The sequence below is a fragment of the Coregonus clupeaformis genome, unplaced genomic scaffold (genome assembly GCF_020615455.1).
Source record: "Coregonus clupeaformis isolate EN_2021a unplaced genomic scaffold, ASM2061545v1 scaf0606, whole genome shotgun sequence".
Classification (NCBI taxonomy): Eukaryota; Metazoa; Chordata; class Actinopteri; order Salmoniformes; family Salmonidae; genus Coregonus; species Coregonus clupeaformis.
Window position 1 is genome coordinate 128,380 of NW_025534061.1, and position 24,361 is coordinate 152,740.

The 24,361-nt window shown below is 47.7% G+C and overlaps 2 protein-coding genes across 2 annotated transcripts; both read right to left on the reverse strand.

The window, feature by feature from the left end:
* Nucleotides 1-11,349: 11,349 nt before the first annotated feature.
* On the reverse strand, nt 11,350-23,070 carry LOC121561205 (mucin-5AC). The gene is made up of 8 exons (XM_045216097.1): nt 22,917-23,070; nt 21,857-22,248; nt 15,029-15,093; nt 14,735-14,889; nt 14,246-14,637; nt 12,780-12,838; nt 12,531-12,664; nt 11,350-12,401 (listed from the first exon to the last, which is right to left on the reverse strand). Exons 1-8 carry the CDS (start codon nt 23,068-23,070, stop codon nt 12,298-12,300), a joined length of 1,455 nt encoding a protein of 484 aa, XP_045072032.1. The 3' UTR covers nt 11,350-12,297.
* Nucleotides 22,156-24,008, reverse strand: LOC123485188 (bromodomain-containing protein DDB_G0280777-like; the record flags this gene model as incomplete). The annotated part of the gene is made up of 5 exons (XM_045216098.1): nt 22,156-22,248; nt 22,346-22,500; nt 22,640-22,704; nt 22,900-23,792; nt 23,838-24,008. Coding segments are annotated over 2 exons (462 nt in total), but the record flags the coding sequence as incomplete, so codon positions are not given.
* Between the last annotated feature and the right edge of the window lie 353 nt (nt 24,009-24,361).

A 24,361-nucleotide genomic window follows, 5' to 3' on the forward strand; every position in this document is an offset into this window, starting at 1 on the left:
AGCATTTAAAAAATTTATTAGATCCTTAATTTAATTTATTTCAGAACTGTTATTGTATATTAGATCTACATTATCTTTTTGATTAATTACTTTTGGGGATCGGGTCACAATGTTTAAGGTGCAATATGCAGAAATCACTCTGCCATTTCCTGGTAGCTATAATTTAAATAGTTCAACTAATTTCCGTTTATGTGAAAAAACAAGCAGTTATTATGTAGAGAATCATTGTAACCATCTAAACCTCTGTAAAATATATTTTCCATAACTAAGAATATTATATTTTTCAGCTGTTTGAAGCTGTTGTACAAAACCGAAAGTAAAAGATGCAAACATTTAATTTAAGAACGGGAAGTATAGAAATAGCACATAGAAGAGATCTACTGCTTCTTAGACTTGCTTTCAATGAGAATGACAGATCTGTCACTCACATTTCCTCTGTAGCTCAATTTGTCACAAGCCGGGCTAGAACTCCGGTCTCAAATATGTAGAGCTGGGGGTACTACCCCTTGCCACAGAGGAGATGTTGTAGGACCCAAATGAAACACCCCAGGCAATACTCCAGGTAAGTAGATTTAATGTTCAAAACAGGAGGCAAAACAAAACAACTCCCCGAGGGGAGAAAAACAAACTAAAGATAACTACGAATAACTTACTAGGACTGATACGGTGGGACAAAGCAGGAGACACATAGACAGGACGCAATAACCAAGTGAGAAACAAGGGGAAAACACACAGCTAAAATACTCAAGGGGAAACAAGGCACAGGTGACATAGATAAGCTAATTAGGACACATGAGGAAAAACTAAGGCAAAGGGGGAACACAGCTGACCTCTAGAGGCCAGGAGACAAACAGGGGAAGCAGGAAGCTGACAGGACCCCCTCCTCTAGGAACGACTCCTGACGTTCCTTCCAGAACACCCTGGCCCCAGGGTGCGAAAATCTCGGATCAACCCTGGGTCCAGGATGTCCCTGGCCGGAACCCAGGAGCGCTCCTCTGGCCCGTAGCCCTCCCAGTCCACCAGATACTGCAGAGAGTTCTGGACCCTCCGGGAGTCCAGTATCCGGCGGACTGTGTAGGCTGGCTGGCCGTCTATGATCCTGGGAGGTGGCGGGGGTCTGTGGGGGGCAAAAGGAGAAGACAAGACAGGTTTAAGGAGTGAAACATGGAAAGTGGGGTTAACTCTAAGGGAGCGAGGCAGAACTAAACGATACGACACAGGGTTAACCTTTCTAGAAATGCGGAAAGGGCCGATGTATCTCTGGGAAAGCTTCTTGGATTCGACCCGGAGGGGCAAGTTCTTAGTGGCCAACCAAACTCTCTGACCAGCTCGGAAACTAGGGGCCGTCCCGGGCGGTGGCGATTAGCCTGACTTTGGTATCTCTGGGAGGTCCGAAGGAGGGTACACCTGGCCTTCTTCCAGGTCCGCCTACAGCGTTGGACAAAGCGCTGGGCCGAGGGAACACCAACTTGCGCCTCTTCCTCTGGAAACAAAGGAGGGTTGTAACCGAACTGGCATTCGAAGGGGGACAATCCGGTAGCTGAGGACTGGAGGGTGTTGTGGGCATATTCAGCCCAAATGATATAGGTGGCCCAAGACGTGGGATTACTGGCCGCCATACACCGCAGGGTGGTCTCCAGATCCTGATTAATCCGTTCCGTTTGGCCATTAGACTCTGGATGGAATCCTGACGATAGGCTGGCTGTGGCCCCAATAAGCCTGCAGAAGGCCCCCAAAACCGGGACGAGAATTGGGGACCTCGGTCAGAGACCACGTCCAGGGGAATGCCAAATATCCGGAAGACATGGTTCATGAGGAGCTCCGCAGTCTCCTTAGCCGAGGGCAGCTTGGGCAGGGGAATAAACCGGGCAGCCTTAGAGAAACGGTCTACCACCACAAGGATGACGGTGTTGCCCTGGGATAGAGGAAGTCCCGTAACAAAGTCCAGAGAAAGGTGTGACCATGGCCTTCGAGGAACAGGTAAGGGATGGAGCAGTCCCTGGGGTCGCTGGCGTGTCGACTTTCCCTGGTTGCACACAGGGCAGGCCTCAACATAGACCTGCACGTCCTTCTTGATGGACGGCCACCAAAACCGCCGTCGGAGGAACTCCAGTGTGCGAGCACTGCCAGGATGGCATGTCAAGGGCGACTCATGACCCCACTGCAAGACGCGGGCCCGAACCGAGAGAGGAACGTACAGGCGACCGGCAGGACCACCGCCTGGATCGGGCTCATGGGCAAGAGCTTCTCGTACCCCTCTTTCTAGTTCCCACTGAAGAGGTGCGACGATCCTAGACCTCGGAATAATCGATGCCAAGGGCTTCTCTTGTACCTCGGGAGAATAGACTCGAGACAGAGCATCCGGCTTGACGTTCTTGGTGCCAGGTCGGTAAGTCAGGATGAACTGGAATCGATTAAAGAAAAGGGACCATCGTGCTTGCCGAGGGTTCATCCGCTTAGCCTGTTGGAGATATTCCAGGTTCTTGTGGTCTGTGAGAACCTGGAAAGGGTGCTGAGCCCCCTCAAGCCAATGGCGCCACTCTTCCAAGGCCAGTTTAACCGCAAGCAACTCTAGATCCCCCACGTGGTAGTTGCGCTCGGCCTCAGACAGGCGGCGAGACATGAAGGCACAAGGGTGTAATCTCCCATCCGCACCCCTCTGAGACAGGACGGCTCCCACCCCCACCTCTGAGGCGTCCACCTCCACCACGAAAGGTCTCTCTGGGTCAGGGGTCACCAGAATCGGAGCAGAAGTGAAGCGGCGCTTGAGATCCTCGAAGGCCCCTGCTGCTTCCGGACCCCAGTGAATCTTGGTCCCTCCTCCCTTGGTAAGCGTCGTCAAGGGGGCTACCACCGAGCTGAAATTCTTAATGAACTTCCGATAGAAGTTAGAAAAGCCAATGAACCGTTGAACCTCCTTGACCGTGGCAGGTGTGGGCCAATCGTGGACCGCCTTGACCTTCTTGGGATCCATCTCTAGGTGCCCGGGAGTGACAATAAACCCGAGAAACTGAGTCTGAGAAACATGAAATTCACACTTCTCAGGCTTAACGTAGAGGTGATTGTCAAGGAGCCTCTGGAGAACCCGGCTAACATGCCCCTCATGCTCCTTCAGTGACCTCGAGAAGATGAGGATATCGTCCAGGTACACGAAGACGAACAGATTAAGCATATCCCGGAGAACATCATTAATCAGGGCTTGGAATACTGCGGGGGCATTGGTGAGCCCGAACGGCATCACCCGATATTCATAGTGTCCCGTGGGCGTGTTGAACGCCGTCTTCCATTCGTCTCCTGGCCGGATCCGCACGAGATGGTAAGCATTGCGGAGATCCAGCTTAGTAAAAATGGAAGCCCCTTGAAGCAGCTCAAAAGCAGTGGCCATGAGAGGAAGAGGGTATCGATTCCGAACCGTGATCTTGTTGAGTCCCCGGTAATCAATACAAGGCCTCAGACCCCCGTCTTTCTTTTCAACAAAAAAGAAGCCCGCCCCAGCCGGGGAAGTAGAGGCATAGATGAGGCCGGCTGCCAAGGACTCCTTAATGTAGGTGTCCATAACTGCGTGCTCGGGGGAGGACAAGGAAAAGATCCGACCTCTAGGAGGGCAGCACCCAGGGAGTAGATCAATGGCACAGTCATAAGTGCGATGAGGCGGTAAGGCAGTAGCCCGGGCCTTGCTGAACACTGCTTTGAACCGATGGTAAACACTGGGGACTCGGGAGACGTCAACAGACTCTTGAAACTGGGTACTAGGGGCTGAGGAACTCTGAAGCATGCAGGTGAGTTGGCAAGTGGGACCCCAGCTAAGAATGGTGCCAGTAGGCCAGTCGATCTGGGGATTATGTCTGCATAGCCAAGGGTGACCCAGGATAATAGGATACTCGGGAGAGTCAATGAGATAGAAGGTCTCCTCCTGCTGGTGTTGAGAGATGGTAAGTCGCAGGGACTGAGTCGCCTCAGTAACTTTTCCTGGTTCCAGAGGTCTGCCATCTAAGGCTGTAACTGCCTGGGGTTGAGGAAGTAGTTGGGTAGGGATCTTAAGTTCCTTAGCCAAGGTTACATCCATAAAATCACCTGCGGCACCGGAATCGATCATAGCCTGGACCCGATGCTGGTGGCCCTCCCAGGACAGAGTGGCTGGAATAGCTAGGACCGCGTTAGTAGGAGGAGCTCTAATTTTCCCCATCACAACCCTCCTGTAGCTGGGCGGGGACAGGCGTTTCCCGAAAGCTCGGGGCAAGTGGAGCGGAAGTGGCCGGCAACCCCGCAGTAGAGGCACCGACGCTCCCTCATGCGACGTTCCCTTTCGTTGGAAGAAAGCCTGGAACGGCCTAACTGCATGCTCTCCGGGGAATCCTGGGGCAGTTCAGGAGCCGGGGCAGCTCTGAATGACGGAATCCAAACAGGAGAAACAGAGCTGCTCAGAGGAACTTGGGACTGAGACACCTGATGGCGAGCCGTTCTCCGCTCTCTTAGACGATTGTCCAGGCGGATGGCCAAGGCTATGAGGGACTCGAGATCTTCAGCTGGTTCACGGGTGGCTAACTCATCTTGAAGGGGCTCAGATAACCCTCCCTGAAAGCAGACCCTCAGCGCTTCATCATTCCATCCGCTCCTTGCTGCTATGGTTCGGAACTCAATGGCAAAATCTGCCGTGCTTCGGGGGCCCTGACGGAGAGACAGTAGGCGCTTGGAAGCCTCCCGCCCACTGACAGGATGATCGAACACCCGCTTGAACTCTTCTACAAATGCAGCGTGGGAGTCACAACAGGCCTCCTGGGACTGCCACACCGCAGAGGCCCAGGCGAGCGCCTTGTCTGAAAGAAGGGTAATGAGGTAGGCAATCTTGGAACGGTCTGTGGGAAAACTTGAGGGTTGGAGCTCGAAGGTGAGGGAGCATTGGGTGAGGAAACCCTGACAAGAGCTTGGATCCCCAGAAAAGGGCTTGGGAGGTGGTAGTCGGGGCTCCGCCAACCGAGAAGGCCTGTCGTCACTGGGAGGTGACCGGGGGAAGGGGGAGAACCAAGGGAGGCGTTCAAAGAGCTGGTGAAGGGAACTCATCATTTCGGCCAGGAGTTGAGAATGTCTAGCCATCAGCTCCTCTTGTCGGCTGAGAACGGCTTCATGGCGCTGGAAAGAAGCCTCATGTCGAATGATCACCGCCAACAGGTCCTGGGAACTGAGTGTTTCTGGGTCCATGATTGACTTGGTTATTCTGTCACAAGCCGGGCTAGAACTCCGGTCTCAAATGTGTAGAGCTGGGGGTACTACCCCTTGCCACAGAGGAGATGTTGTAGGACCCAAATGAAACACCCCAGGCAATACTCCAGGTAAGTAGATTTAATGTTCAAAACAGGAGGCAAAACAAAACAACTCCCCGAGGGGAGAAAAACAAACTAAAGATAACTACGAATAACTTACTAGGACTGATACGGTGGGACAAAGCAGGAGACACATAGACAGGACGCAATAACCAAGTGAGAAACAAGGGGAAAACACACAGCTAAAATACTCAAGGGGAAACAAGGCACAGGTGACATAGATAAGCTAATTAGGACACATGAGGAAAAACTAAGGCAAAGGGGAACACAGCTGACCTCTAGAGGCCAGGAGACAAACAGGGGAAGCAGGAAGCTGACACAATTGGTAGAGCATGGCGCTTGTAACGCCAGGGTGTCACGCTCTGGCTCCGGGACTGTGTATTTTGAGCCAGGGTGTGTTCTTTTGGTTGTGTTTCCTTGTTTGGTCGTGTGACTCCCAATCAGTGGTAACGAGTGTCAGCTGTCGGCTCGTTATCTCTGATTGGGAGCCATATTTAAACTGTCAGTGTTCACCTTAGTGTTGTGGGTTTTTGTTCCTTGTCAGTCATTGTAACTGAGGACTTCACGATTCGTCATTGTTTGTTGTTTTTTGTAGTGAGTACTTTAATTTAATAAAGTCATGTTCGCTCAACGCGCTGCGCTTTGGTCTCCCTCATTAGACGATCGTGACAGAAAAACCCACCTTAACCAGATCAAGCAGCATGAAGAAGAGAGAGGATGGACTTGGGAGCAGTTGAGTAGGAGTCTCGACTGGGCCAAGCCAAGAGAAGAGGAGAGAGGTTGGACTTTGGAGCAGTGGGGTGATAGTCTGGCGAGAACGATGGAGGCCTGGTCCACGAAGAGGAGAGAACCCCAGAAAATTTTTAGGGGGGGGCTCACGACGTCGGACCAGCAGGAGGCCGCGATAGAGCGGTCCAGTGGGTTGCCGGAGGAGGCCGTCGGGTTACGGGAGCCACTGGTCGAAGAGGGGATGGAGGAAGTGGAGGCACGGCGAGAGGTACTGGCGTGTGTTGCCAGTCTGGTCCGGCCCGTTCCAGATCCCGGTGTAGGGCCAGTGGTGTGTGTCCCCAGTACAGTCCGGCCCATCCAAGCTCCCCGCACCAAGCCAGTGGTGTGCGTCGTCAGCCCTGTCCGGCCCGTTCCTGCTCTCCGCGCCAAGTCTGTGGTGCGCGTCGCCAGCCCTGTCAGACCCGTGCCTGCTCTCCGCCCAAGTCTATGGTGCGTTTCGTCAGCCCTGTCCGGCCCGTTCCTGCTCTCCGCACCAGGTCTGTGGTGCGCGTCGCCAGCCCAGTCCGGCCCATCCAAGCTCCCCGCACCAGGTCAGTGGTGCGCGTCGCCAGCCCTGTCCGGCCCGTGCCTGCTCTCCGCACCAAGTCTATGGTGCGTTTCGTCAGCCCTGTCCGGCCTGTTCCTGCCACTCGCACCAAACCAGGGGTGCGAGTCGCCAGCCTGGTCCAGCCCGTTCCTGCTACTCGCACCAAGCCAAGGGTGCGAGTCGTCAGCCGGATTCTGCCTGTTCCTGCCACTCGCACCAAGTCAAGGGTGCGAGTCGTCAGCCGGATTCAGCCCATTCCTGCTACTCGCACCAAGCCAAGGGTGCGAGTCGTCAGCCGGATTCAGCCCATTCCTGCTACTCGCACCAAGCCAAGGGTGCGAGTCGTCAGCCGGATTCAGCCCATTCCTGCTACTCGCACCAAGCCAGGGATGCGAGTCTTCAGCCTGGTGAGGCCTGTTCCGGCTCCACGCACCATGCAAAGGGTGCGTATCGTCTGCCAGGTCCGGTCCATTCCTGCCTCACGCGCCAAGCCAGGGGTGCGCGTCGGCAGTCCTGATCCAGCTAACTGGGTCAGATCGGACTGGGGGGCACTACGGGGGATTGTAGTAGGGTGGTGGTCAAGCCCGGAGCCGGAGCCGCCTCCGAGGAGCAATACCCACCCAGCCCTTCCCTATTTGGGGTGTAGGCGCGGTCGGAGTCCGCGCCTTTAGGGGGGGGTACTGTCACGCTCTGGCTCCGGGACTGTGTATTTTGAGCCAGGGTGTGTTCTTTTGGTTGTGTTTCCTTGTTTGGTCGTGTGACTCCCAATCAGTGGTAACGAGTGTCAGCTGTCGGCTCGTTATCTCTGATTGGGAGCCATATTTAAACTGTCAGTGTTCACCTTAGTGTTGTGGGTTTTTGTTCCTTGTCAGTCATTGTAACTGAGGACTTCACGATTCGTCATTGTTTGTTGTTTTTTGTAGTGAGTACTTTAATTTAATAAAGTCATGTTCGCTCAACGCGCTGCGCTTTGGTCTCCCTCATTAGACGATCGTGACACAGGGTAGTGGGTTTGATCCCCGGGACCACCCATACGTTAAAATGTATGCACACATGACTGTAAGTCGCTTTGGATAAAAGTGTCTGCTAAATGGCATATTATTGTTATTATTACATTTCTATGTGAATTTAGTCGGGTCGCCCAAAAAGTTACATATTGCAGCTTTAAACATGGTTTAAAAGGCATGGTTGAGCACAATGCTCATTCCACTTGCAGTAAGAGGTAAAACCGTAAGCACAGCAGGATGCTGCGATTGCCTCATTAGAAGTGGTACACATGGGCCTGATGTGACAGCTCAGAGCTTCTGCTCATTTCTGTCCAAATAGTTCTCTTGGGTCGAAGGAAGAGGCAAGAAAGGCAAGAATCAAGAAGTTAATGTATGGTTTACTGATGGGGGAGAAAGACAATTTGCCCAACAGTATTGATACCTGTCCATCATGATACATTACACCTCATAGCATTACAAACTACTTAGTACTAATACAGAAATATACTGTTCATTCTTCAAAAACATGCGTACAACATTGTATAAAAGTGTCAAAGTAAAAACACAATTAATTTCCCTAAAGCCTCTAAAAATGGAGCCACATGGCAAGTTGTTGCAAGAACTACACATTCTTCAATTGAGAGATAGTCTCCTCCGAAATTATTGGCACCCCTGATAAAGATGAGCAAAAAAACACTGAGTGTACAAAACATTACGAACACCTGCCTAATATTGAGTTGCACCCCCTTCCTAGTTCCCACTAGCACTAGCATATGAATGTGGCATTATTGCGCAGAGATAGAGATTTTGTTTAACCACCTAGAGACTATCTAAGTAACATTTTTTAAAATCCTCATCAAAATCAGTCGATTTAAGCTAGAGATATCTGTTTTTGCATGGGCTGTATCTCAATCCACCACATCCGCCTATGTCGCAAATCCTCATCTGCGGTGGAAATTGGCAGAGCTACAGCACTGTTTGTCAGACCAAGAGAAATCCTGAAAATTGGTCTTCTCATGAAAATGTCTAACATCCGAAGGGTTTCGCCTACAAACTAATATGACCCCACTGTAGAAAGGGGAAACTCTCACGAATACGAGGTTGTTCTCCAACAAGTGTCATGGGACTCGTGTAAAGGTAACCCATACAAATTAATGGAATTAATAGAAGTATGGAGGTAGTTTTGTGCCAACAAAAATAAGGATTTAAATATGTGTAGAAAAAAAGAATATATATTACATACAGTACCAGTCAAAAGTTTGGACACACCTACTCATTCAAGGGTTTTTCTTTATTTTTACTATTTTTTACATTGTAGAATTATAATAATAATATGCCATTTAGCAGACGCTTTTATCCAAAGCGACTTACAGTGATGCGTGCATAAAATTTTTTTGTGTATGGGTGGTCCCGGGGATCGAACCCACTACCTTGGCGTTACAAGCGCCGTGCTCTACCAGCTGAGCTACAGAGGACCACATAGAATAATAGTGAAGAATCAAAACTATGAAATAACACATATGGAATCATGTAGTAAACAAAAAAGTAAACAAATGAAAATATATTTGATATTTGAGAATCTTCAAATAGCAACCCTTTGCATTGATGACAGCTTTGCACACTATATATATATTTCCTGAGCATTCTTATATCTCCTAGATATAGGACAGAAACTTCAAAACCTTTTTCTTTATGATATACTTTTTGACAGTCTTTTTTAACAATTTTAGCCAATCCACAAAGAAATGGTTAATTGACTACAAAATCAACATTCTGCAATGACCATTTCATTTTCTGGACCCCATTGAAGACCTGTGGTTTGAACTGAAGAGGGCAGTCCATAAGTGCATACAGAAGGATATCAATCTGGAAAGATTACGTATGGCGGAATGGTCTAAGATCCCTACCAATGTGTTCTCTATCCTTGTGAGGATAACCATTGCTGTTATCCTCACAAGGGGAGTGTGCACAAAGTATTGAAAAGATGGTTGACATTAATTTCGACTCCTATTTTGTGAAACAAAACCTCTCTGAGCAAGAGTATAAGTATAAAGGATAAGTGTCACATTTTGGGGGGCATATAATATAGCTCACTATTTGTATTATTTATTTTATACAGTATTTTTTGCTAATCTTTGTCAAGGGTGACAATCTTTTTTTAGGTTATTTTGTCAATTAAACTGGTCAGCATTGTAATTTTAATTATCAAATAAATTGTGTGTGTTGTCAAACTTGATGTATTATTCCTACTGATGGTATCGGTCAGAATATGAACTGGTATTTTTCAATGTTGAGTGCAAGTCAACATGTTCTCTACTATGTGTATCAATTGGAACACGAAAGAAAGAAAGAAAGAAAGAAAGAAAGAAAGAAAGAAAGAAAGAAAGAAAGAAAGAAAGAAAGAAAGAAAGAAAGAAAGAAAGAAAGAAAGAAAGAAAGAAAGAAAGAAAGAAAGGACGTTTATTTACTGTTTCATTAAAAAAGTTTATTTACAAAATGATTTTTCAGAAAATGTACCTATATCTTAACATTTACATACATTTTAGTCATTTAGCAGACGCTCTTATCCAGAGCGACTTGAGTTATTTTTTATTTTTCATACTGGCCCCCCTTGGGAATCGAACCCACAACCCTGGCGTTGCAAATGCCATGCTCTACCAACTGAGCTACATCCCTGCCGGCCATTCCCTCCCCTACCCTGGACGACGCTGGGCCAATTGTGCACCGCCCATGGGTCTCCCGGTCGCGGCCGGCTACGACAGAGCCTGGATAACATACCTATTAGGACTTGAATGGATGATTCTATGGGCCAATTGTAAAAACACAGTGTGCCTATAAAGTATCTTTAAGATGGATTCCATAAAGCAATTGTAAAATGGTCTTCTCTGTTTTCACAGGAAGTCGAGGCATTGTTGGAGAGGAGTTCTTCTTGAAGGGCGGTTCCTCTTGTAGTCAATGATGGTGCCCAGGTGCTTATAGTACTCAACGTGCTCAATGATCTGGCCGACATACCACCATAATGGTATGTACACTATTTATGAATAATTGATTAATTAAGTATTACTGGCTAATCTGAGATGTGGTGAAATTCCACACACATGTTTTAAATATGAATGTAATATGGTGGTTCATTTTTACTTAATATGTCAGTGACATACCACTGTGAAATAAAATAAATGTCTAGTTGTCATTTTTCTGCTGTCTTGTAATAAAAGCATCACATAGCCTATAATGTATTAGAATAATCAGCTGTCCAATGGCTGGTTGTAGCCCTGTCCTGCAGTCAAATGACCAAATCTCCCTCTAATGGCCTCATGGGTGGAATATTATTCATAGTTCTCATAATGACATAATGACATTTCTTAAATGCTGAAAATCCGGTGTTTCTATGTAATTGATGTCAGCGAGAGCCTGTCTGCTATGTCAAACGGTTTTGTTATATTTCAGTCTTCTGTGATGTATATAAAGTGTAATATTGGGATACAAACTCAAACTTAAATGCATCTCAACTCCATATCTGACATGGTACAGGTGTCTTCTTTTTCTTAAGCCCATAACCTTGTGTGTGACGCGTATACTTTTGTTTCAAAGTCGATTTGTTTGACTACCAAGAAACAAATGTGTGACCTTGATTAAGCTCATTGCAGTAAAATGTTAACGTCTGCTTATTTAATTTCATCCAACAGCATATTTTACACAATGATAACATTGCACAAAGAGAGGGGAGTTCATTTAAGTAATTTGTATTTAAATATAAGATGACCGTTCATAACATAATTTGGGGTGCATGTTTGTAAAGTGTTACTCACATGAGTACTCATACTGTAAATGTTTTGTAAACAAATTATTCAACCCAATTACATGTGATCCAAAATATAATTATATTTAAACAGTAATGAAGAAATATATTAGATTTAATAATAACAGGATAAGTACAAACCAGGCTTTACAACATTTTTAAAATATTGCAGTGACCCATATTAGTTCCTCGTCCACTTTGAAGCTTTAATGATATGCCCAAAATAACTAAAAGTAAATATCATAAAGGTATTTGCGAATTTAAATGTAAATATAGTTACAAATCAAATAACACATTTAAAAAAACGTTCAAAATGTTTTTAAAAAGCAAACAAATTATACAATAGGATTTGGATGTCACACTTTGCGGAAAGGTTTTCTAATCTTTCAGTTATTTTCAGAATAAATCTAATGCATATCTGACAAGGTACTGTACCTAATACAAATAAATAAGTAATTGATGTCAGCGAGAGCCTGTATGGTTAAGTGGAAATACAGTCAATTGAAAGATAAGGTATATGCATTTAACCTTGTCACATACATTTTAGCATTGGTTTGTAAAAACATATATATTTAATTTCTTTAATCCCTTAATTCAAAATACTATAAATATCAATATTCATAAATAAAAACAATACAAATTCTTAACGAATGTCACAAATATTTTGGCAACAAAAAGTACATTTAGTAGTGTTTTTGTTTGTGTATGTATGTAGGGGAATGTACATAAAATGCATATCTATTTTGCCTATTAACACGGTTAAAATCCATTGTGCACTCTCCTGCCTAAGCAGGTCATCAATTTTAAGGCTTTCTCTCTGAGAGCTGGGAAACAGTGAATTGGTTAAACCAATGCCACAGCAGCTATGACAGGCTATTAGCTAGACAACAGTTGTATCATTAGCAGTGCCAAAGTGAGAGGCAAGGCAGCCAGACAGAAGGTAGTGGGTCCGGGAGCACTTCCCGAATTTACTGATGACTCTGAAAAAGTAGGACAAATTTAGATATTGTTCAGTAAATTATGAAAGCGGATTGTCTTTTCAATGTTTTGTTTAAATGTTGACTTTTCTCTTATAGATGTCTAGTTGTATGATGATGATGGATATTTACCAACAGTGACGCTGCCAGATACGATGCTCAGGGAGGTGGAACTGTTACTGAAAGTTGCCAGTGCGCTGCTTGCGTTGGGAACCGAAGTTTGGTTTCTGAACACGAGAGTCATTTTGGTAACTACAGATCCACTCCTACTCAGGAGAAGAAAAGAAAATGGACAACTCACATTAATCATTATCATCGTCATCATCATCACTGTCATCGGCAAAGTTTTTAAGTCAGTCGGTAATGAGAATTCATACTTACGTGAATGAGTTGACAATGGAACGAAGGAAGTTTGGGGTGCTAGCATAAATCCTGTTCACCTGCATTGAAAGATTACCATACGATTGATTACCAAAGGTTATCATAATTCACGTAAAAATTAAAAGAGGGCCAGAACTCACAGCGCCAAAACAGCTTTGTTTTAATTTTCTGTCATAGTAACATGGCCACACAATGGAATACATTTCAGATTGCATCTTCCTCAGTGTGTGTGTGGTGTGTCTATACCATAATTCACATAAATAATGGAACAACAAGATGGTAGTCCTTTACACTCACAACCCATATATGAGTTGAAAATGGCAGAATTGGTCACTGATAAGTGCCTAAATTGGAACGTAGCTATACATAACATCAGCTTAGGGTCTCCACTTTACAGTGCAGTATGGGATTCAACTGATAGATGTTCTAAACGTGAGCACCATGCGCTACAAGAAGGTGCCCCCATCCCTCCCGCTAATTGGGCTACTTTTGCTATTTTTTTTGTCTGAGAGAGGGGAAAGCTGTAAATCAAGAGGACTTGATGTGTTCTGAAAGATGAGATGTTGAGGATTATAATAAATACAGCTTTGATGTCATACAAGCAAACCCAGACAGATCGCTCAAGATTGACTTTGAAATTGGACGTCTGTCCATGTCCTGAGGACGTCGGGAAATCCCATAATCCCGTGACTCCGGATTCGAAGGTTGCATATTTATTACCAGTAGTAGACATTAGTTTTTTATGTTTATGTTTCAACTCTATCCCAAACATTAACCGTTAACTTAACCTTTCGGAATGAATGCCTAAGCGTACTGTTTTAACCCTGTCCAAAACCTTAACCATTAATTAAAGGAAAATGTGTCATGCTATACATGAGTGCTGACATGCTGTACAGTGTCAAATTTCGAAGTTGCTCCAAAGTTCAAATGTAAAAGTTAAAGGAAAACGCCACTCAAAAACGGTCTTTTGGTATTTGTTTCATTAGTCCATTGTTGATATAGTCCCCCAAAAATTTCCATGTCAACAATCACGTTTTCAAGATATATAACTATCAAAATACAGAAATACAGCCAGTATGATCCATTTTGAATCATAAGATGCTGCGTTTGCTTCATATGATGCAAAATGCATCATACTGGCTGTATTTCTGCATTTTAAAAGTTATATATCTTGAAGACTTGATTACTGACATGCAAAACTGTAAATGTTTCCCATGTTGTGCGCATTGCACTCTCTGTTGCCCATAACAGTGGTTAGGCAGGCACAAGGGTTCATAGGCAGGCACAAGGGTTCATGTCCACTAAGAAGACCATAAAATAGTCTGGAAACTGTTCTAAATGGGGAGGTCCCAGAGTACGATATCTTCGTACTGAATAATCTTTGGTTCTAACTAACAATAGGATGCCAACTCATACCAGTCTCTCTTGTGTGGTGTATATTGATGAAAAGGGATCTGGATACTTACCTCCGAGACCACTCTGCCAGCCAGAGCCTTGAATGCTGAAGAGGACGAGTTGGCAAGATCCGAGGTGAACGTCTGGTCGAGGCTGAACCGAAGACTCAGGGTTCCTTCACTAGAAGATGGAGGGTCAGTTGATGCGACAGCAGTGGTGGTGACCGCTGCCGGAGCGACGGTGGTGGTGGTGACCACTGCCGGAGCGACGGTGGTGGTGGTGACCACTGCCGGAACAACGGTGGTGGTGGTGACCACTGCCGGAGCGACGGTGGTGGTGGTGACCACTGCCGGAGTGACAGTGGTGGTGGTGACTGCTGCCGGAGTGACGGTGGTGGCCACTGCAGTTGTTGAAGCAGTGGTGACAGCTGTGGTTGGAGCTGCAGTAGTTATTGTAGAAGTGCCTGCAAAATTGCAACATTCAATGTAATGTTTAAATATTGCAATAAATGAGTGTGTGAGAATAAGTAAGTAAAGTGATGTTTTGGTGAATTTTCTTACGTGTAACCACAATGGAGGATGAATTGACAGGCAAGGTCAGGCCAGAAGTGTTGAAAGTAATGGCATTTTGTAAAGTTTGTGCTGCCAGGCTATTGTTAGGCACTGAGCTGATGTTGTTGAATATCAACGTAGAATCCACCACAATTGATCCTGACCTGAAAATAATATGAGACAAATGTTGATCTTTTGCTAGCTTTACTTCAGTAACAAACCCCCTCCCAAAGCATACTAAATAAAAATGCTTGTAGAAATCGTATTTTTCTCCATAATCCACACTGTTCCAAAGTTACCTACCGGAAACTATTGACAACAGTTCGAATGAAGCTCGCTCCAAATTTAGCCTTGTACACATTATTCAGCTGAAAAACATTGGATAAAGAATTATAAGTTATATTACGTTAACAATTCATCAATGTAAGGGTGGTTTCAAGATGCCATATGATCAATTATGATGAAGATGATCATGATGATGATCGTGATTATGATTTTTTGAAGCGCCTTTCAAGACAACTAAGGACACTGTCTATGGTCAAATGAAATCAAGGTTATCATAATTCACGTAAAAATTAAAAGAGGGCCAGAACTCACAGCGCCAAAACAGCTTTGTTTTAATTTTCTGTCATAGTAACATGGCCACACAATGGAATACATTTCAGATTGCATCTTCCTCAGTGTGTGTGTGGTGTGTCTATACCATAATTCACATAAATAATGGGACAACAAGATGGTAGTCCTTTACACTCACAACCCATATATGAGTCGAAAATGGCAGAATTGGTCACTGATAAGTGCCTAAATTGGAACGTAGCTATACATAACATCAGCTTAGGGTCTCCACTTTACAGTGCAGTATGGGATTCAACTGATAGATGTTCTAAACGTGAGCACCATGCGCTACAAGAAGGTGCCCCCATCCCTCCCGCTAATTGGGCTACTTTTGCTATTTTTTTTGTCTGAGAGAGGGGAAAGCTGTAAATCAAGAGGACTTGATGTGTTCTGAAAGATGAGATGTTGAGGATTATAATAAATACAGCTTTGGTGTCATACAAGCAAACCCAGACAGATCGCTCAAGATTGACTTTGAAATTGGACGTCTGTCCATGTCCTGAGGACGTCGGGAAATCCCATAATCCTGTGACTCCGGATTCGAAGGTTGCATATTTATTACCAGTAGTAGACATTAGTTTTTTATGTTTATGTTTCAACTCTATCCCAAACATTAACCGTTAACTTAACCTTTCGGAATGAATGCCTAAGCGTACTGTTTTAACCCTGTCCAAAACCTTAACCATTAATTAAAGGAAAATGTGTCATGCTATACATGAGTGCTGACATGCTGTACAGTGTCAAATTTCGAAGTTGCTCCAAACTTCAAATGTAAAAGTTAAAGGAAAACGCCACTCAAAAACGGTCTTTTGGTATTTGTTTCATTAGTCCATTGTTGATATAGTCCCAAAAAAAATTCCATGTCAACAATCACGTTTTCAAGATATATAACTATCAAAATACAGAAATACAGCCAGTATGATCCATTTTGAATCATAAGATGCTGCGTTTGCTTCATATGATGCAAAATGCATCATACTGGCTGTATTTCTGCATTTTAAAAGTTATATATCTTGAAGACTTGATTACTGACATGCAAAACTGTAAATGTTTCCCATGTTGTGCGCATTGCACTCTCTGTTGCCCATAACAGTGGTTAGGCAGGCACAACGGTTCATAGGCAGGCACAATGTCACGGTTTCGGCCGAGGCTGCTCCTCCTCCTTGTTCGGGCAGGCTTCGGCGGTCGTCGTCCCCGGAGTACTAGCTGCCACCGTTCGATGTTTCATGTTTGTTTGGTTTTGTCTGTTTGTACACCTGTCCCTTGTTAGTGTTTGATTTGGTTGCCTATTTAGTTTTCGTGTGTGGGGGCAGGTGTTATGTGGTATTGTTTATTTGTCAAGCTGTTGCTCTTTGGTATTACTCTCAGGATTGTTGTTTTTCCGAGAGTCCGCACTGTGTGCGCTATCGTCATTTTTACGCACTGTGTGTGTTGTGCGTACTTTGTATTTTGCCTCCCGGTTGGGTTGGCTGTTCGCCTGTTTGGTGCTGTTAATTTTGTTACTAAAGTCTGTTGACGAACGCCCGTGTTTCCTGCGCTTGATTCCTCACCGCATCTACACTCAGCTACTGACAGAATACCACATCACCCCATGGAGTCAGCAGGAGCACCCGCGCCGACAGAGGTCATGGAGGACCGTCTTCGTGGACAGGAGGACCGGATTAACCAGATCGGGCACGCCTTGGATTGGGTGATGAACACTCTCCACCGATGGGAAAGCAGCGGGGTACCCACGCCCCCACCTACCGGACCATCCCCATCGGTCAGTCCTCCTGTCCACATTCCGGAACCCAGTGGGATTCGGCTCTCGCTCCCGAGGGCGTACGACGGCTCCGCTGCCGGGTGTCAAGGGTTCCTGCTACAGGTGGAGCTCTACCTCGCCACCGTACACCCGGCGCCCTCGGGACACGAGAGCGTCTCCGCCCTCATCTCCTGTCTCACCGGCAAGGTGTTGGAGTGGGCCAACGCCGAATGGAGGAGAATGGACGCCGCTACCATCACTTATGCGGAGTTCTCCCGCCGCTTCCGGGCCGTGTTCGACCATCCACCAGAAGGGAAGGCGGCGGGGGAGCGTCTGTTCTTCCTCCGACAGGGGATGAGGAGCGCACAGGATTTTGCCCTGGAGTTCCGGACTCTAGCGGCAGATGCAGGGTGGAATGAGCGGGCCCTCATAGACCACTTCCGTTGTAGCCTCCGGGAGGACGTCCAAAGAGAGTTGGCGTGCAGGGATACCATGTTGACGTTTGACCAACTAGTCGACATGGCCATTCGGTTGGACACCCTGCTCGTCACCCGTGGGACGTCCCCGGATGGGGGTCGCCCATTTCACCCTCCAGCACCTCCGAGCCGAGCCCTATGGAGCTTGGAGGTGCTGGCGCTAGAGAAAGGAGGAGTAGGAACCCGAGGGGGGGCCGTCCCTGCACCAACTGTGGCCGTGGAGGGCACACCGCGGCTAGGTGTTGGGGAAGGTCCCCCGGTGGAGGTGAAGGCAGGCCACGCATTGGGGAGTCCTCCCAGGTGAGTAGGCGCCCTACTTACCCAGAGCTTTCTGTCGTTCATATAACCTTGCCTGTTTGTTTTCCACAGGTAGCACCTCGTTCCCAGCATAAGGCGCTAGTCGATTCAGGCGCAGCTGGGAACTTTGTAGATCGCCAGTTCTGTGTAGAATTAGGGATTCCTCTCCTTCCCGTTGATAAGCCTTTCCCTGTACATGCCCTAGATAGCCGTCCGTTAGGATCTGGGTTGATTAGGGAGGTCACAGCGCCCCTTAAGATGGAGGCGCAGGGGGGTCATGAGGAGACGATTCAGCTCTATCTGATTGACTCTCCTGCGTATCCGGTGGTGCTGGGGCTTCCCTGGTTGATTACCCATGATCCTACTATTTCGTGGCGAGAGAAAGCTCTTAAAGGGTGGTCTGCTCAGTGTGAGGGGCTGTGTCTGGGTGTTTCCATAGGGGCGACCTCGGTGGAAAGTCCGAATCTAATGCCTGCACTGCACATTCCCCCCGAGTATGAGGATTTGACACTGGTGTTTAGTAAGACTAGGGCGGCGCAGCTGCCGCCTCATAGACAGGGGGATTGTGCGATAGATCTCCAGTTAGGAGCAGCCCTCCTGCGGAGCCATGTGTATCCCTTGTCTCAAGAGGAGAGGAAGGCGATGGAAACTTACATCGCCGAGTCTCTGAGACAGGGATACATACGGGCCTCCACTTCACCCGCTTCCTCAAGCTTATTTTTTGTGAAGAAAAAGGATGGAGGTTTGCGCCCGTGTATTGATTACCGCGGTCTCAATCAGATTACGGTGAAGTACAGCTATCCACTTCCTCTGATTGCGACTATGACGGAATCATTACACGGTGCTCAGTTCTTCACAAAATTGGATCTCAGGAGCGCATATAACTTGGTGCGCATTAGAGAGGGCGATGAATGGAAGACAGCGTTTAGCACGACCTCCGGTCATTACGAGTATCTCGTCATGCCATATGGGTTAATGAATGCTCCCTCAGTCTTCCAATCCTTCGTCGATGAGATTTTCCGGGACATGCAGGGGCAGGGAGTAGTTGTGTACATCGACGATATTCTGGTGTACAGTTCTATCCGAGCAGAGCATGTAGCCCTGGTGCGCCGAGTGTTGAGGAGGCTGTTGGAGCATGACCTATATGTCAAGGCAGAGAAATGTCTGTTCTTTCAGAAGTCGGTCTCCTTTTTGGGTTATCAGTTGTCTGCGTCAGGGGTGAAGATGGAGGTTGACCGGGTGTCAGCTGTGCGTAATTGGCAAACCCCAACCACTGTGAAAGAGGTGCAACAGTTCTTGGGTTTTGCGAATTACTACCGGAGGTTTATCCGGGGTTTTGGACAGGTGGCAGCTCCCATAACGTCTCTGTTGAAGGGGGGTCCGGTGTGCTTGCGGTGGTCAGCTGAGGCGGACAGGGCTTTTGGGAGACTGAAGGACCTGTTTACCTCGGCGCCGGTGTTGGCGCATCCGGATCCCGCTTTACCATTCCAGGTAGAGGTAGACGCGTCCGAGGCCGGTATTGGGGCCGTCCTCTCACAACGGTCTGGCACACCACCTAAACTCCGCCCCTGTGCTTTTTATTCTAAGAAACTCAGTCCGGCGGAGCGGAATTATGACGTAGGGGACAGGGAGCTGTTAGCCGTGGTACAGGCCCTAAAGGTGTGGAGGCATTGGCTTGTGGGGGCTCAACACTCTTTCCTCATTTTGACTGACCACCGTAACCTGGAATACATCCGGGCAGCTAGGAGACTGAATCCTCATCAGGCCCGCTGGACTATGTTTCTAGCCCGGTTTGTGTTTAAAATGACTTACATCCCTGGGTCCCAGAACGGGAAGGCAGATGCCCTGTCTCGGCGGTATGACAGGGAGGAGAGGTCCATTGAGCCCACTCCCATACTACCAAAGACTTGTCTGGTGGCACCGGTGGTATGGGAGGTCGATGCAGAGATCGAGCGGGCGTTACGCACCAACCCAAGTCCTCCACAGTGTCCAGTGGGTCGGACGTACGTTCCGCTCGAGGTACGCGATCGCCTCATTTATTGGGCTCATGCGTCCCCCTCCTCTGGACATCCAGGTATCGGCCGGACAGTTCACTGCCTTAGCACTAAGTACTGGTGGCCAACGTTAGCCAGGGATGTGAGGGTTTATGTCTCCTCCTGTTCGGTGTGTGCCCAGTGTAAGGCGCCCAGACATTTGCCCAGGGGTAAGCTACAACCCCTGCCCGTTCCACAACGACCCTGGTCCCACCTCTCGGTGGACTTTGTTACAGACCTTCCCCCTCACAGGGGAATACTACCATCCTGGTCGTTGTGGATCGGTTCTCGAAGGCCTGTCGTCTCCTTCCCATGCCGGGTCTCCCTACTGCCCTACAGACCGCTGAGGCTCTGTTTACCCATGTCTTCCGGCATTACGGGGTACCCGAGGATATAGTGTCTGATCGAGGCCCCCAGTTCACCTCCAGAGTGTGGAGAGCGTTTATGGAACGGTTGGGGGTTTCGGTGAGCCTTACCTCGGGTTACCACCCGGAGAGTAATGGGCAGGTTGAACGTGTCAACCAGGATGTGGGTAGGTTTCTGAGGTCTTATTGCCAGGGCCGGCCGGAGGAGTGGGCGAGATACGTTCCGTGGGCCGAGATGTCGCAGAACTCTCTCCGCCACTCCTCCACCCAACTAACCCCTTTCCAGTGTGTGTTAGGGTACCAGCCGGTTCTGGCACCTTGGCACGAGAGCCAGATCGAGGCCCCTGCGGTGGATGAGTGGGTGCGGCGCTCGGAGGAGACATGGAACGCTGCCCACGTTCATCTGCAGCGGGCCATCCGTCGGCATAAGACGAGCGCCGATCTCCACCGCAGTGAGGGGCCTGTATACGCACCTGGAGATCGAGTCTGGCTCTCGACCAGAAACCTGCCCCTCCGCCTGCCCTGCCGGAAGCTGGGTCGGCGGTTTGTGGGGCCATTCAAAGTCCTGAGGAGGTTGAACGAGGTGTGTTACAGGTTAGAACTGCCTCTAGATTACTGGAATATTAACCCCTCGTTCCATGTGTCTCTCCTCAGGCCGGTGGTAGCTGGTCCACTCCAGGACTATGAGATAGAAGAGACTCCTCCGCCCCCGTTGGACATCGAGGGGGCTCCGGCGTACACTGTGAGGTCCATCCTTGATTCGAGACGCCGGATGGGGGGGTCTCCAATATCTCGTGGAGTGGGAGGGGTACGGCCCGGAGGAGCGGTGCTGGGTGCCGAGGAGGGACATATTAGACCTGTCCCTGCTGACCGAGTTCCATCGGGGTCATCCTACGCGCCCTGCTCCGCGTCGTCCTGGTCGTCCCCGAGGCCGGGATCAGCGCACGGCTGGAGCCGCGCGTCAAGGGGGGGGTACTGTCACGGTTTCGGCCGAGGCTGCTCCTCCTCCTTGTTCGGGCAGGCTTCGGCGGTCGTCGTCCCCCGGAGTACTAGCTGCCACCGTTCGATGTTTCATGTTTGTTTGGTTTTGTCTGTTTGTACACCTGTCCCTTGTTAGTGTTTGATTTGGTTGCCTATTTAGTTTTCGTGTGTGGGGGCAGGTGTTATGTGGTATTGTTTATTTGTCAAGCTGTTGCTCTTTGGTATTACTCTCAGGATTGTTGTTTTTCCGAGAGTCCGCACTGTGTGCGCTATCGTCATTTTTACGCACTGTGTGTGTTGTGCGTACTTTGTATTTTGCCTCCCGGTTGGGTTGGCTGTTCGCCTGTTTGGTGCTGTTAATTTTGTTACTAAAGTCTGTTGACGAACGCCCGTGTTTCCTGCGCTTGATTCCTCACCGCATCTACACTCAGCTACTGACACACAAGGGTTCATGTCCACTAAAAATACCATAAAATAGTCTGGAAACTGTTCTAAATGGGGAGGTCCCAGAGTACGATATCTTCGTACTGAATAATCTTTGGTTCTAACTAACAATAGGATGCCCACTCATACCAGTCTCTCTTGTGTGGTGTATATTGATGAAAAGGGATCTGGATACTTACCTCCGAGACCACTCTGCCAGCCAGAGCCTTGAATGCTGAAGAGGACGAGTTGGCAAGATCCGAGGTGAACGTCTGGTCGAGGCTGAACCGAAGACTCAGGGTTCCTTCACTAGAAGATGGTGGGTCAGTTGATGCGACAGCAGTGGTGGTGACCGCTGCCGGAGCGACGGTGGTGGTGGTGACCACTGCCGGAGCGACGGTGGTGGTGGTGACCACTGCCGGAACAACGGTGGTGGTGGTGACCACTGCCGGAGCGACGGTGGTGGTGGTGACCACTGCCGGAGTGACGGTGGTGGTGGTGACTGCTGCCGGAGTGACGGTGGTGGCCACTGCAGTTGTTGAAGCAGTGGTGACAGCTGTGGTTGGAGCTGCAGTAGTTATTGTAGAAGTGCCTGCAAAATTGCAACATTCAATGTAATGTTTAAATATTGCAATAAATGAGTGTGTGAGAATAAGTAAGTAAAGTGATGTTTTGGTGAATTTTCTTACGTGTAACCACAATGGAGGATGAATTGAAAGGCAAGGTCAGGCCAGAAGTGTTGAAAGTAATGGCATTTTGTAAAGTTTGTGCTGCCAGGCTATTGTTAGGCACTGAGCTGATGTTGTTGAATATCAACGTAGAATCCACCACAACTGATCCTGACCTGAAAATAATATGAGACAAATGTTGATCTTTTGCTAGCTTTACTTCAGTAACAAACCCCCTCCCAAAGCATACTAAATAAAAATGCTTGTAGAAATCTTATTTTTCTCCATAATCCACACTGTTCCAAAGTTACCTACCGGAAACTATTGACAACAGTTCGAATGAAGCTCGCTCCAAATTTAGCCTTGTACACATTATTCAGCTGAAAAACATTGGATAAAGAATTATAAGTTATATTACGTTAACAATTCATCAATGTAAGGGTGGTTTCAAGATGCCATATGATCAATTATGATGAAGATGATCATGATGATGATCGTGATTATGATTTTTTGAAGCGCCTTTCAAGACAACTAAGGACACTGTCTATGGTCAAATGAAATCAAATGAAAGTTACCTGTGTAACCACATTACTTTCCAATTCCTGGAACTCTGGTGAACTGCTGTTGCTCAAAGAGCTAGTGAAGATACGTGTCAGGCTGAACTGCAGTGAAATTTGAGGGCTGGTCAGTGGCGCCTCTGTTGCTGGGGCTGCCTTCGTAGTTGGCACTTGGGTAGTTGCTAACATGGTAGTTGGCACTGGGGTAGATAGTACTGTGGTCAAATTGGTTACCGGAGCTAATGGAGCTAGAGTTGAATTTGCTGCTGGGGTAGTTAGAGACGATATTGCGTTAATTACAGTGGTAGTTGGAGGAGCTGTTGCATTGAGTACTGGGGTACTTGGAGAAGCTGTTGTGTTGATTATTGGGGTAGTTGAAGGAGCTGTTATGTTGATTACTGGGGTAGTTGGAGGAGCAGCAGTGGTTATTGTTGGATCAGCAGTGGTTGTTTTTGGAACAGCTGTGGTTGTTGTAGGAGAAGCTGTGGTTGTTGTAGGAGCAGCTGTGGTTGTTGTAGGAGCAGCTGTGGTTGTTGTAGGAGCAGCTGTGGTTGTTGTGGGAGCAGTTGTGGTTGATGTGGGAGCAAATGTAGTTGTTGTAGGAGCAGGTGTGGTTGTTGTTAGAACAGCTGTAGTTGTTGTGGGAGCAGCTGTGGTTGTTGAGGGAGCAGCTGTGGTTGTTGTGGGAGTAGCTGTGTTTGTTGTTGAAGCAGCTGTGGTTGTTGTGGGAGCAGCTGTGGTTGTTCTTGGATCCGCTGTGGTTGTTGTTGGAACAGCTGTGGTAGTTGTGGGATGAGCTGTAGTTGTTGTGGGAGCAACTGTGGTTGTTGTAGGAGCAGCTGCGGTTGTTGTGGGAGCAGCTGTGGTTGTTGTGGGAGCAGCTGTGGTTGTTGTGGGAGTAGATGTGGTTGCTGAGGGAGCAGCTGTGGTTGTTGTGGGAGCAGCTGTGGTTGTTGTGGAAGTAGATGTGGTTGTTGTGGGATCAGCTGTGGTTGTTTTTGGAGTAGCTGTGGTTGTTGTGGGAACAGCGGTGGTTGTTGTAGGATTAGCTGTGGTTGTTGTAGGAGCAGCTGTGGTTGTTGTGAGAGCAGCTGTGGTTGTTGTGTTAGCAGCTGTGGTTGTTGTTGGAACAGTTATGGTTGTTGGTGGAACAGCTGTGGTTGTTGTGGGAAGAGTTGTGGTTGTTTTGGGAGCAGCAGTGGTTATTGTTAGATCAGCTGCGGTTGTTGTTTGAACAGCTGTGGTTCTTGTGGGAACAGCTGTGGTTGTTGTTGGAGCAGCTTTGGTTGTTGTGGGAGCAGCTGTGGTTGTTGTGGGAGCAGAAGCAGATGTGGTTGTTGTGGAAGCAGATGTGGTTGTTGTTAGAGCAGTTGTGGTTGTTGTTGGAACAGCTGTGGTTGTTGTGGGAGCAGCTGTGGTTGTTGTCGGAGCAGCTGGGGCTGTTGTTGGATCAGCTGTCGTCGTTGTTGGAACAGCTGTG